The sequence below is a fragment of the Hippocampus bargibanti genome, linkage group LG07, assembly GCF_051943395.1.
Source record: "Hippocampus bargibanti isolate YZ-2025 linkage group LG07, ASM5194339v1, whole genome shotgun sequence".
NCBI lineage: Eukaryota > Metazoa > Chordata > Actinopteri > Syngnathiformes > Syngnathidae > Hippocampus > Hippocampus bargibanti.
In genome coordinates this window covers 21,095,711-21,110,199 of record NC_142740.1, presented here as the reverse complement: position 1 = coordinate 21,110,199, position 14,489 = coordinate 21,095,711, and the positions used below count along the sequence as shown (strand labels likewise).

At 39.7% G+C, this 14,489-nt stretch overlaps 1 protein-coding gene across 1 annotated transcript; it reads right to left on the bottom strand.

The window, feature by feature from the left end:
* Positions 1–5,870: 5,870 nt before the first annotated feature.
* ptger3 (prostaglandin E receptor 3 (subtype EP3)) lies at positions 5,871–14,453 on the bottom strand. The gene is made up of 2 exons (XM_089001219.1): positions 13,437–14,453; positions 5,871–8,267 (listed from the first exon to the last, which is right to left on the bottom strand). The coding sequence occupies exons 1-2, from the start codon at positions 14,289–14,291 to the stop codon at positions 7,944–7,946; spliced, it is 1,179 nt and encodes a 392-aa protein (XP_088857345.1). The 5' UTR covers positions 14,292–14,453; the 3' UTR covers positions 5,871–7,943.
* Positions 14,454–14,489: the final 36 nt, after the last annotated feature.

The window sequence follows — 14,489 nt, the reverse complement described above, 5'->3', positions numbered from 1 at the left end:
ACTTTACATACGTCACTACCTCACTTTACATACCATACTACCTCGCTTTACATTCAGAAATTACATGCATTGTCTGTTGTCAATTGTCTGTCTTTTTAGCCATATTATAAGTGACTTGCACGCTGGGTTCAAGAGGACATTAATTTCATCTGTGCTGTATGTCATGCATATTAGCATATTTGATAATAAAGCTGACTTTGACTTTGACAATCAATAGGTGGATTACTAGTTTTGACAACACTCAAGTCAATTACTGTATTTGTAAAATTAGGTTATAAGTTTATTTTTTTTCCAGACAACGATCTTTTTTGATGATGATTCTCTTCAACTTTTACCTGGCTAACAATTTTTACCGTCACTTTTGCCTTCATCTGAGCTGTCACTGATTTGTGGTCACAGCTATTTGTTTGTTTGTTGCTTTATCGTTAAAGTGAGTTAAAACGGGGTATTTTTTTGTTGTTGCAAAATTGCAACATCATTTACAACACATGGCAGTTTGACGTTACAGTTCAGATTTTAGCAAGTATCATTGAAGTTGATGCAGGCCTCATAAAAAGATGTGCCGAATCTGGCCTCCCCGTGTGTTTTAGGTGATTTGACGAATTAATTCAACTTACATTGGCTGTAGTTCCCCAATTCCGACTTTGACTGACGTATAATTCACCCAAAAATCACAGCAAGGTCCATTCAAATCAAAATTGGTTACATTTTTTTAGCATCTAAAATCTTGAGCATCTTGGAAGGTTACCTGTCAAAAAGAAGATAGAAACTCAAGGTTTCTGTCGCATGCACCCTCCAATATAGTTTACTTTGTGTGAAAACTGAATGTAGCAAAAAGTCAGTCAATTTCAAACACAAGCACTCTTATCAGAAAAGAGATTACGCAGGAGAGATATTGTGAAGGACTGCAAAGACTAAGCTTTCTAAGGTCTGGTCTATGTAGAGGTGAGACAAAGGCAACAAGCGCAGACCTACAACAAAAGCCAGAGATGATTCAATTTAAATGTATTAATATAGATGAATATTTTTTTTTCTAACCACATATTTTCTACGCTATTCAAAATAATATGCTGTAAAATGCATCTGTGGTGTATTTGCATCAACGAGAGAGATCAGCCGAATTAGATAGGCTTGTCAAGTTGTGTGACGTTTATATTGTCATGATTCAATGAAGACCGGAAATGTTTTTACATGCTGATTTTGATTGTTGATTTGAGTTTTGAGATGAGAGTATTTGCATGTTTCATGATCTAGCGGGGTGACAAATCTTTGGTAAACACATTTTGGGGTATTAACTCATTCACTGCCATTCTGGAATTTATTTGGCAATTGAATAAAATATGATAAAGTGCGCCATTCCCGCATTCGTTTGGGTTTTGTTTTTTCTTGTTTGGGTACTTGTTTGGGTACTGATAAAGCACTGGCCATGGCCTCTGGCAATTTTTCCTTTCCACAAGGGCAGCATTTCCTTTTTTTCCGTGTTAGCACTTTGTGCCAGCTTCAGCTGTTGTTAAAGTGCTGTATAAAACAATGTGTATGTATTGCATTCTAATTTGGACAGCCACCCTCATTTCAAGGTCATATAACTCCAGACTCATATAGTTTAGGGATTAGCTCTTTCTTTCTGATGAAAGAAGAGACTCTAAGGTTTGTTATGCTGCATTGAATGTTTATGTAGTCCTAAATCTCAATATTCTGTGGGTCCAAGAATTTGAGTGACAATGACAAAATACCTGGCACTGGAGTGGACACATTTTTGCACGTCTGGCAGTGAATGGGTTCATACAGCATACACATTAAAGAGCATTTCTAACATAGAACCTTTTATCAATCATTGTTTGAGTCTTCTCATTACCTCATTGACTGTCATTCCTGAATGTATTCGGGAATTGAAAAGCATGAAGTAGACCACCATTCCCGAATTTGTTCATGTTTTGTTTTTTCTTGCGGGGAGTGGCGAATCCAGCTGTGCTCAGACCTCTGGCAATGTTTTTCCCTCGCACCAGCATTTGCCTTATGTACAGCCACCCCCATTTCCATTGAAGATCATTCTTGAGCCAAAAATGAGCATACACTATTTTTCTGATAAAAGAATAGTGTCTAACGTGGACACGTTTTTGCACATTGTCTGGCAGTCAATGAGTTAATCAACTTCATGCCATTTTTTTCAACAGTCCATGTCTGTATGTGATCCTCTCTTAGTTAAGTCAACAGGCTGATTCATCGCAGCACATTCTCATGTCACAGAATTATATTTCTGCTCTCTAAATTAATTATGAGAAAGAAATATGTCAAATATTGCACTCACCTTAATAAACATGGCATTTAGTAAGCACCACGATGGGAGAAATTCTACACTGACAGATGTACTTTTTGGATCTCTGAAGTGATTTAGTCTAGATTTATTGCTTCATTAGTTTGTGTTTGGACCACAGTGAGCATCAGTGACAGGAGCGAGCTCGAGCCGGATAGGGATCTGCAACTGTTCTCCCAGTGTCCTAATAAAAAAATATATAAATCAAGTCAACGATTGTGATGAAATACTCTTGGTGAGTAAACAAACTTTACATATCGCCACATTTTAGATTCATTATAATTCAGTGAATGATACAGCTGTGACATCCTAATCCAATAGTCTGGAACAACAACACATCAATGCCACATTGTGTTGGGTTTTTATGCATTTGCACAACTTTTTCACTCCCTTGCTTCTTTGCTGGGAAGAAAATACTTTAGTACTCTGCAGCCATATTTTCTCCTTGTGTAATGCACTGGCGAAGATGCCGTAATGATGCGAGTGGACTGATACAGAGGATATAAAGTTGTCACGCCGCTGTTCAAATGCGATGTTTTAGAATGACACGAAGGAAAACCTGTCCAAAAGTTTTTCCATCAAACATTATAATGTTTTCGTTGTACTAAGTTCATAAGTTCATAAGTTTATAATGTTTTGTCTAATCAATTACATACAAAGGGAAGTCCTCACATACATTTCACCACATGGAGAGCATTGTATGTCTCTTTTTTTTCGTTTCATTAGACCGTATAAACTGACAAAAATGGTGAGTTGAATTCGTGGACCTTATCTAAAATGCTGCCCGAGATATGACCCTGACGAAGCTTTTATATGCATTTAAAGCAGAACCAATGTCAAGCAGCATTAAATTGATTAAATCCTCGAAAGTCATGACTCTGCTCCTTCGAGTGGTACTTGAAGGAGCAATTATATAATTGGGCATCAAGAAGAATAGAGGAATACTATGAAGCAATGTTGTAATTGTTAGTGTATGTGTGCGTGGGCGTATAGAACTACACACCAGATGTTTTTACCTTTTATATTTCCTTTCCAAAAGCCCGACTTTATATAATAATCTGTCACTTTGCTTCACCAGCTCCAGTATCTCATTGTTTACACCGCCATTAGGACTGTTTGCATCACATTGTACAGAGATGGATGGGCGCGTGATTTACGATATACACACACACGCACACACGCACACACACACACACGCACACACACACACACACACAAAACACGCGCACACACGCGCGCGTGCGCGCACGCACACACACGCGAGTGTGCGCGCACACACACACACACACACACACACACACGCAAGCACACGCACACGCACACGCACACGCACACACACGCACACACACAAACACACACAATGTTGAGACAAATACGCAGCTTCTTCAGAGGAGTTGTAAATAATGGGACAATGATGCCTTTAATGTGCCCACTACAATTTATTGGACATCCAGACCCCTGCTTCAAATAATAGCAGCACAGCATGCCGTGCAGGAAGCTAACCTGTATACTGTGTTAGATTACATTAAATTAGATTTATTACTCTCATGCTGGAGAAATTTACATTTCACAGCAACAAAGCAATGAATGGAAGAGGGAAGGAAAACAAGAAATAGTATCTTGATTTGCGTGAAATTCAGACTTTGGCAGAATTAAGTTGATAAAAAAAGAAAACCTTTTCTGTTGTTTTATCAGAGGATATGTATTTGGTGCATTTTTTTGGGCGGGGGAGTTATTTTTTCAAGTGGGCTCTTTCAAAGCTATTGAGGCACTGCACTTAAAAGCACTCATATGTGAATCATAAAACAGAACGTTAGTTAATAGTCTTAGTTTTTGATCAGCAATTTTTGATTTTTGAGGGAAGTTGTAGATGCGGTTGATGAAGTGTTTGAGAATTTATTCCATGCTGTGATGTCCAGTTTTATGACTCAAATGATCCTCTTAGTACAGCAGAACAATTTCGCACAGAGTGTGCAATATCAACCTTTTCTGATATTTTTGTTTCATGGTCTGCCACCCGAGTTTTCCAATGTAAAATGGAGGTCTTAGAGATATAGTGTTTTAGGGCCCTTATATTTGGTATTCCACTTGAGAGAGACACATTATTCATATCGTCTGATTACACGACAGCAAACCTTTCCCTTTAAACTATGCCTTGTGGATTTTCATGTCAGTATAATGTAATTAGAGTTTCATTTCATGCTAATGAGTTCCTTTTTGTAGCCTGTTACATGCAAGTGCAGATAAATGGACCATAAAGTTGGTGCCATTTAAGTGGCCTTTATCCACTCATTAGCTTTTCGCCGGATCATGTCTTGTGAGATGGCTTCTCAGACTCAAGGCTGACAGGCGGTTGGTTGTTCGTCACTTTCTTTGGATCACTGACCTCCTGAATCCTGTCCAACACACCGGTGATCACATGAGGAATTCCACAAGGATGCAAGCACTCTTACTATTTTTTTAATGGACATGCCGTGACAAGCAGAGAAGTCTGGTAATAAATAACTACTTGGGATCTGAGCATTTCCTTCCAAAATGCCAAACAGGGTATCACTGTCATTGTCCATCTGAGCATTAAAGTCCACTAATACGGCATCTTTTGGGCTGTGCTTCGTGTTGTCTATAGGTGTCAAATTCATCATTTTACGTGGTCCGTGAAAGCAGCTCAAACGTGTCAACTTCCATGATTCTTTCTAAAATGTCTACTAAAATAATTAAAGTCCCATATGCGAGAAATAGGCAGTATATTCTAAGCATTGTTTTTTTACTCAAACCATCATGATTTTAACTTAAACAATAGTCGAATAAAGACTTATTCTTAACTTTGTTATATGGTTTCAGTCATAACAGCAATCCAAGTGAAACGGTCACTCAAATATGTCTGCGGCAAAAATGTATTTTATCCCCCCTCACTTCGCATTTGTTTGCTATGGTTGACCTTAAAGCCCGATTCTTATTCTTATTCGAAACCCGAGGACTCGGACAACATGCAAACTCCACACAGGGAGGCCGAACCAGGTCTTGAACTCATAACCTCTGCACTGTGAAGCCGGCGTGTTAACCACTCGACTACAGGACGTAAGTCATATTGTGACTTACATTAATCTATCAAAAATCGTATTGTTTTTCTTCTTTTTCTATTAATTATTATTATTATTAGTAGTAGTAGTAGTAGTAGTAGTAGTAGTAGTAGTAGTAGTAGTAGTAGTAGTAGTAGTAGTAGTAGTAGTAGTAGTATAGTAGTAGTAGTAGTAGTAGTAGTAGTAGTAGTAGTAGTAGCATACATATGAGGGAAAAATACAGTATAACATAGTAGTATAATAGTCGTAGTAGTAGTAGTAGTAGTAGTAGTAGTAGTAGTAGTAGTAGTAGTTGTCTGAAAACCAGAAAGGCGAAAAAAAATGAGAGAAAAACATTAATCTTTAATTGTTTTCTTGCATCTTGCATTAAAATAAAAATAAATAAATAAAATAGTTTACTTATCTTATTTAGTGATTCATAGTAACACAATGCTACTACAATATATGTGGTGATAATGATCTGTCTAAGAAAAAAACAGTCTTTATTTTCTTTATTTGACTTGAACTCACAACATTACAGCACCACATAAGTAAGGAAGTAAGTCATATTGCAACTGCAAAATGAATCAATTATGCACATTCAATTTCAAAGACCGGCTCAAAGGTTGCATTATGACATCATTCCTATTTTACTCTCAGACTCAACACTGAAGTATAGAACATTGAGAAGAGAAAAAATAAAAAAACAACTGCGATGATGAAGTGTGTATGTGTATATAGCCCTCATCCGAGAATCGGGTCTCAGCGGTCATCAGTCATGACATTTTATTCATTTTTCTTCCTTTTGGGTTGATGAAATGTTCACTTTTTATAATATGTATGTCGTATTATACAAATATATGCTCGGAATGGAATAATGTTGCCAAATATATGAAAATAAAAGTTATCGTACCATTTCATTGAAAAGGCAAGCCTGCTTAAAATTCTTCATATAAGGTGATGTGCTGATCAGCCAAATATGTTTGATCAGGAAGCCAGACATCAAAGCTGTCATGAAAACAGTTTTTGAAGGGTTGTTTATAGAGATGAACAAAATTGCCAATGAAAGCGAAAAACGTAACATTTGTGACCTTAATGAAGGAAAACATCATTACCTTCAGTTCTGAGAACTGATAAGTTGGTAAATTTGTTAGGGGTAAATATTTTGAGAGAACACCCTCCTTTTATTCAGTTCGTGCTCATGCTATAACATATGTCATTTGCATTTTTTCCCAGAGTGTATAACTGCAAAAAATACCAGCATTCCAGTCACCTTTACAAGTCAAATAATTTTTTATCTGAGAAACAATCAGTTGTTTTGGAATAAAAACAAAAATAATTATCCAGTTTCTTATGATCAGTAGCACAATACAATGATTGTGCTTCAAAGGGAAAAAATATTGTTCTATTTGTACATTTGGATAAAGTAAAATGAGGATTACATGGCTTGGATTCACGTGCAAACTGTTCAGGTCAAGTCAACACATTGAAGTTAGACGTGACAAACATGTTGTGGAGATGTTTATCGACATTGGAACAAGTGCTTGCAATCGCTTCTCTTTATTTAAAGCAGCACTTAAAATTAGTGACCTCTCAATTACACGCCAAGTGGTGATTTCTTGTTCCGTTAAATGTTCACGTTCAAAAATCATGAGGTCGTGTGTGAAGCTCATGATACATGCATGAACTCATCCAATGGTTGGTTCTTAATCGGGCAGGTTGTGTGAACCTACGACACATTCTTGATTGGGCGGATGAGCATGGGCAAATGAGAAATGTACACTGGCACATGCTGTTCAGCACACAGCTTCTGTTTTGGACGATATGCACGTGACAGGCCAGTGAAAGCTCATCCAGCCAGCTAATATGCTGAGAAGGCACAGTTGTGGCATCTTGTTTTCAATTTTGTCCCACAATAATCCTCATAACCACATGCAATTCCTACCCTAAAGACCCAAACAAAGAGACATATTTCAAACTGAAATCGAAAATAGGGTGTCTGTATATTACATACATAAAAGCCACTGTAGCTTTTTCCTCATGCTGGGCAACTGTTAGGCATTTGGCACATAGAACAAACTTCAGAATTCATTAAAAATATGTATGGTACATCTTGAAAAAACACAACACTTAAATTCAACTTCACATATTGTATTCATGGATGCCTTTGTGACACTGAGGTTGCAGATTTGTATGTCTTGCAGTAGTTATTTATATTTACATTCAGTGATATTCAATAGGTAGCATTGTAAGCACTTGGCCAAATGTGTATCTAACACTACATTCATCATGAATAATCTTCCATCCTGTTTTTCTTCATTCCAACTGTTTTTCATCAAAATACAAACATTCCTGCACAATAAATGGTTTACATCTTCATGTAAAAACGACGATTCAATTTATAGTCACACTTCTTGGGATTGATATGACTGAAAACTAGGATAAGGAGAATCCCTGCAAGGATACGATACAAAATGTATTCACATGATGATCAGGTGACTTTAAAAAAAGAATGACGATCTCCACTTCAATGTCTCATAAATTCGGGAAAAAATGTTTAGATTCAAGTCTCATTTGTCACTTTGGGATTTCTGGAGACTTTCTTGGTTCTGTTTGTTAAGCATATCCAGAGCCGTTTGAGTGCCCTTCTGATCTTCAATTGAGCAGTTGGAGACGGCGTTGGCTACCAGGCAGAACTTGCGAAGGAGGATCTCTCTGAGGAGCAGGTAAACCCATGGGTCCAGGATCTGGTTGAGCGAAGCCAGGCGGATGGCGGTCAGAAAGAAGTTGCAGTCCAACTGAACATCTCGCACCGAGTTGGGATGAGAATCTTCGGGTGAGGAATTACATTCGTGAGAGGACACCTGGGTGGAGATCATTCTCAGCATCAGCACCTGGGCGGGGGGGTGGACAGCAATCTCATTCAGTTGTTGGACATCATCTAACATGTCAATAACACATCTTAATCACACATCTTAAAGGTACTGGCCTCAGGCCAGTACCTTTAAGATTTTATTTCTGCAGGCTGAATATATTGTAAGTTTACTAAGGTTTTCCCCAATTTATTACAAAGCAGATCAGAAAAATCATCTGAAAAAATCATCAGAAAACGTTTTATAGCATCTAAAATACCCAAAACACACAGTATGATATTTTTATTCAAATGCAAAACAACAATAAAAATGATTTAAAGTGTCCAAAATCTGCAAAAAATTGAGCTGCGAATTGGGCCTTTTCAGAAAGTCCTGCCCCCAGTTGGTGACGTCACGCCAAGACGTCTTGCATTGCTGGAGAATCAAAACAATGGCTTCAGATTCGGAGAATATGCTTTCTTGTTGCACATCCAGTTATGAATATGATTCAAATAGTTCTGATAAGGAAAGCATACAGGTTGGCAATCGCTTAAAGAATTTATTCCGTGCCATTTTGAGGCAACATTGGGGGAAATGTATCACCAAAAAAGAGGCAGAAAATGGCAACCGAGCTCCTGTGAGGAATTAATCAGCCCGTTTCCACAGGCTGATAAATTCCTTATATGAAGCTTGGTCGCCCTCTTCTGGCTCTTTTTGGTGCAACATAACGTTTTCTGACCAAACAAGCACAGCAAAATGCATTGACGTGATGGAAGGACTGCTACAATGTGTCCTTTTTTTCGGTCAGGGGCGTTCCTTCAGTGACGTCACGTACGGACTCGTCACCAACTCAAAAACATTACTTCCGGAATATTCAGCGTGAGTCTTAAAATGTAAAATATAGCTATATGTGGTGGAATCTTTGTAAAATATGCTCAGTAGAAGTCATTTGAAGCCATTTTACAAATTATGGACACAACTTGTCCGGAGACGTCGGTTGTCCTTTCAGTGAGAAATTTATTATTTTTCATTTTGAAAATATCTGTCTCTCTTCACTCTCTCTCTCTCTCTCTCTCTCTCTCTCTCTCTCTCTCTCTCTCTCACTATCCATCCACCCATATATATATCCATCCATATACATATATATTAAGTGGTTGAAAAAAAATAACATAACATTTAGATAAATATCCAAATTTCAATCGGATGGAATCCATCCATATATATATATATATATATATATGGCGGATCAAGGCCAGACGAGAAAAGATTTGGTCCAGATTTAATAGCTCTAAAAACGCATTGCTGCTTTTAAAACAGGCTATTTCAGGGGTGTCAAAGTCATTTTTTGCCGCGGGCCACATTGGGGGTATGGGTTCCTCCCGAGGGCCGTTATGAATTTGGTGAAGCCGTTAGAATGTTTAATTCGATCCACATATTACATATAGAGCACACAACAAATGAATGAATAACTAGTTATCAAATCTGAAGTCAAGAATAATGACTGTTATTGTGGTTTATATCCAAAAATATGACATTTTGGTTAAGAATTTAGCAAGCATCATGGAATTTCATACGTTTGATTTGCTTTCGCGGGCCGAAAAAATTGATGTGGCGGGCCGGATTTGGCCCGCGGGCCTTGACTTTGACACATGTGGGCTATTTCATCTTCACTGTACTGTAATGCAGTGTGTCAACTTGGACATCCACACACACTATGTGTCTGGCAGTTTAAATGAAGAAGCAAAGCAAGTGATTAACTCATTTACTGCCATTACGGAATTTATTCGGTAATTGAAAAGCATTGAGCGCCATTGCCGAATTTGTTCGGGGGTGCGAATCAAGCTCAGATCCGACCTCTGTCAATGAGAGGGCAACATTTGCAGCATTTTCCTTTTGTACAGCTGCCCCCACTTCCTTTGCAAATTTATGCCAAACAAGTTTGGCATAAACCTTTTTTTCTGATGAAAGAAGAGAGTCTAAGGTTTCTTACGCTGAATTGAATGTTTATAAAGCCCTAAACCCCAATATCCTGTGGGTCCAGCAATTTGAGTGAAAGTGACAAAAAAACTTGCCACAGGAGTGGACGTATTTTTGCACATCGTCTGGCAGTGAATGACTTTTTTCGTCATGCAGCAGTATAATGAACAAAAACACATTACCTCATCAATAAAGGAATTCGCCAGAGCAAGGAATGGAAGTTTTTGGACGAGCAGCCTTAAAGTGGAGTGTTTTTTTGTGTTTAATTTCTAATGGGACTGCAGGGATTAATGGCCAAAACAGTTGGGCCACAAATTAGGCAAGGAAATAAGAAACCTGCTACTTGGGTCAGTTTTATCCAAATTTTAACACCCCAGTTTTTGTGCAATTTGTGTTGTTTGACGTCATCCATAAATTCAACGTTGCAATAATAAAACGCAGCCGTTACAGGACGGGGACCCCAATTTACAAACACAGCGACCTCACAGACATATGATTTCTAATAACGTCCTTGGTTAGACAATTACACACGTGACTGCCAACGTCTGTCCTCAAAATTCACCTAGCAGACCCCCTGGAACAGAGCCTCAGCTAAGTGGATTGGCCCTTAATGGATCGCATGGACAGTGTTTGAGGAGGAATCGAGAGGGCGTGAAAGCACCGTTCATCTGCTCAAGGCCTTGCGATGGGAAGAAAAGTGGAATCGGTCAGCTAACATTTTCAGGACCTTGAAAGGTACACATCGTGAAATGTAATAATTGCCCGCTTGGATTCTAATTTGAGGCACAAAAAGACACCCTATTTTCGGCTAACGGCGGATCAAACGGAACATTGTGGTGTCTGCTCTTGTTAATGTGCTGCTGAAAGGAGATGAAGCATCTCCAGAGACAAACAGCTACAAATGCATGGCGCTGTATCCCACCATTTTATTTATTTATTATGCATGTGTGTCCGTCTCTAGCTGTTGATTTTTTTTTTACAGATTACACTATCATTACAAAATGTCGCAGCTTTAATAGATGAGTTTCAATGTTCGAAAACATTGCCTCCAAGGTATGCGCGCATCTTAATGACGTCACTTTTGTTTGTAAAGACGAGCATTTTTAATTGCCACATTAGACCAATTCTCACGTCGCAAAGCTTGAAACCATCTTATGCCATTTTCTGAAAGGAGTGTTTACCGGCAGGTAAACTATAAGAGACTTGAGCTCCGTGTGTACTCGTTCTATTCTGACAAGTCATGGCACAAGGCTATAAGAACTCACAACCTTGGTGTTTTCTGCCTCCAAGATGTGCGCAGCCAGACTTAATGTGTGCATACATCACATGAAACGAATCCATACCTCCTCAGCAGCAAATAGTGTATTCCCAGTGCATAAAATTGTGTGGATATAAGGATGATGTGTGCATTTTCATTTTTTTAAACCACACTTTTTTGTGTGTAATCATCACTCACAACAAGAAAAGCAATGATTTCCTTCCATCATCAAAAAACACTTTCCAGGGCCTCATAAAGAGCGACGATATTGATTTTATGATGTTTTACATCTGTTTAAAAAATACAAATAAAAGTGAGCCGCAACATATATCACTGCACTTGTCTCAAGTCCAAACTTAAAGTGATCCAACATGAAACTATTAACAGAATTGTGTCATTTGGTAAAATTACAATTATTTTAGCATCTTATGATTTTTTTTTTCTTCGTGTGTTGTAACTTCTTTTTCAATTTTCCATCCGCCTGCCATGCATGTTTTTGGAACGTGGGAGGAAACCGGAGGACCCGGAGACAGATCATATTGGTCAATACCAAATATATGTATATAAAACATCTACACTCTCTGTTCAAATATTGACCTCAATTCTGTTTAAAAAAATATATCATCCTACACGTAGAAAGTAGTCAGGAGGTGAGCGTGCCGGCTTCACAGTGCAGAGGTCGTGAGTTCAAGACCCAGTCTGGCCTGCCTGTCTGGAGTTTGCATGTTCTCCACGGGCCCACGTGGGTTTTCTCCGGGTCATCCGGTTTCCTCCCACATTCCAACAACATGCATGGCAGGCGGATGAAAAATTGAAAAAGAAGTTACAACACACGAAGAAAAAAAAATTCATAAGATGCTAAAATAATTGTAATTTTACCAAATGACACAATGCATGGCATATGCTGAGTCAAGACTCAAGAATTGTCCCGACGTGTGAGTGTAGCAGTGAATGGTTGTTTATCTGTGTGCCCTGTATTGGGTGGCAGCCAATTCAGGGCGTCCCCTGCCTTGTGCCGAAGACGTCTGGGATAGGCTCCAGCACCCCGTGCGACCTTAATGAAGATAAAGCGGTCTGGAAAATGGATGGATGTGGAAAGTGGGTGTGTTCAAAATAATGGGAGAATGCTGACGTCTACTATTTCGCCAGTAATTTCCAGAAATTTCTGCAGCTCCATTAGTGTTTCTGTTGGCCTCTTGGGACCATCCCTTTGTATCTTTTCATCAGTTAGAGACACATCCAGTTGTTACTGTCACTGCTGTGTCGTATTTCCTTCAGTTGCCGATTGCGTCACTGTGTTCCATGGTATCCACTGCCATGTCCTGTTATTTTTTTTTTTTTTTTTTTACACTGCACCTGACTGATGCCCTTGAGCAATAATATCCCTCTGATGTTTTGGAAGCTCTCTGCAGATCATGTATATCTGTATGTGTGTATATACAGTAAAGTCTCGTTATATCGATAGTACCCCTTATTATGATACTATTTCTATGAACGCAAGGAGAAAATTAGATGCGTGCAGGATCGGATATATCGATAGTCTGGTTATATCGATATTTTTTCGGACTCCCGAGAATATCGATATAATGTGACTTCACTGTATCTCTATGTTGGATATATATATATATATGTGTGTGTGTGTGTGTGTGTGTGTGTGTGTGTGTGTGTGTGTGTGCTTGCGTGCGTGTGTGTGTGTGTGTGTGTGTCTCAAGTATAGTAAGATGAATGAAAATTTTATGAAGCCACATGTAACGCATTTAAAATGGTGGTAGATGGATGCTGACTACCATTTAACATGACTTTTAACGTGATTGGTTAATTTGGAACACAGCCTGGTGTCAACAAAACAACAAAGCTAAACATTTGAACAAGGGGGTGAATACTTTTTATATCCACAGCATGTGCCTTGGCTCTACTAAATATGAAAAACACTGATAGGTGGTCCATTATACTGTGAAGAAGCAATGAAAACATACCAGTAGAGGAGACCAGCACACAAGCAAAACGCACATAATCCCCATGAGTTGAATGACGGTCTCCGTGGTGAGTCTTTCCCAGTGTTTGGAGGCCTGAGATGTGCCAGACTTGGTCTTACAGCGAACAATCAGGCCGCGGATGGTCACCACGTTGCAGGACACAGTGACCAGCAGCGAGAAAATTCCCAGTAAGGCAAAAGTAAAGGCGAAAAAGATGTTGCCCGGCACTTCTCCGTCCCCGGTGCTGATGAAGCACCAGGTACCGGGCCACTGACGCGTATACTTGCCCACCCCTGCCACGGGCAGGAGGGCGAAGAGCAACACCAGGCACCAGATGACCACCAGAGTCTGCTTGGTCACGCTGGTCTTCATGTGGTTGGAGTACCAGTGCGGGTTGGTGATGGCCGTGGCCCTTTCCATGGCCATGGCGCTGGCCATGAAGAGCGCGCACAGGCCGAAAGTGGTCATGCAAACACCGAAAAAAGCGCACAGGTTGCCCGACGAGTCGATGCGCTCCCATCGCAGGTCAGCGCGATAAACCGAGATCACTATCGGACTCGTCAGAAGCTGGCCGAACAGGTCTGTCAGCGCAAGAGACCCAATACAAAGCAAGAATGACTTCTTCCTTCTGTTCTCCTTCTTCCTGTAGGATATGTAGACCAGGATGAGAGCCAGAGAGTTGCCCACCATGCCCGTGGCCATCATAGTGATGGGGAAGACAACCGACACGTAACCACAGCCGCTCTGCGTCCTGGTAACGTTTTCTTCGCCGGCTGACCTGCTCACATTTGACGTCAGCATGGCTCCTATTCTGTTCTTCGAGCCGTCAAAAAATTCACACTTGTCCGAAGTCATCCTTTCGGACGGGCTAAAAAACAAAGGCGAATCGCTGAAAACGTGCGCATCATCTCTTTCGAGATCCACACGAGCTGACGAACTCTGGGCGTAAAAGCGCCCTCAGCCCCCTCGACGCACCGGAGGCGGGACTGGCGGGGAGGGCTCCTGCCGCTGCCTCCTCAAAAATAAAATGGTGCAAGTAAGTGCAGTTGGAAA

Coding starts and splice junctions, on each gene's coding strand:
- ptger3 (XM_089001219.1), bottom strand. CDS start 14,291: ATGACTTCGGACAAGTGTGAATTTTTTGACGGCTCGAAGAACAGAATA. Junction 8,268..13,436: donor TGTGCTGGTCTCCTCTACTG/GTATGTTTTCAT, acceptor CCCCCCGCCCAG/GTGCTGATGCTGAGAATGAT.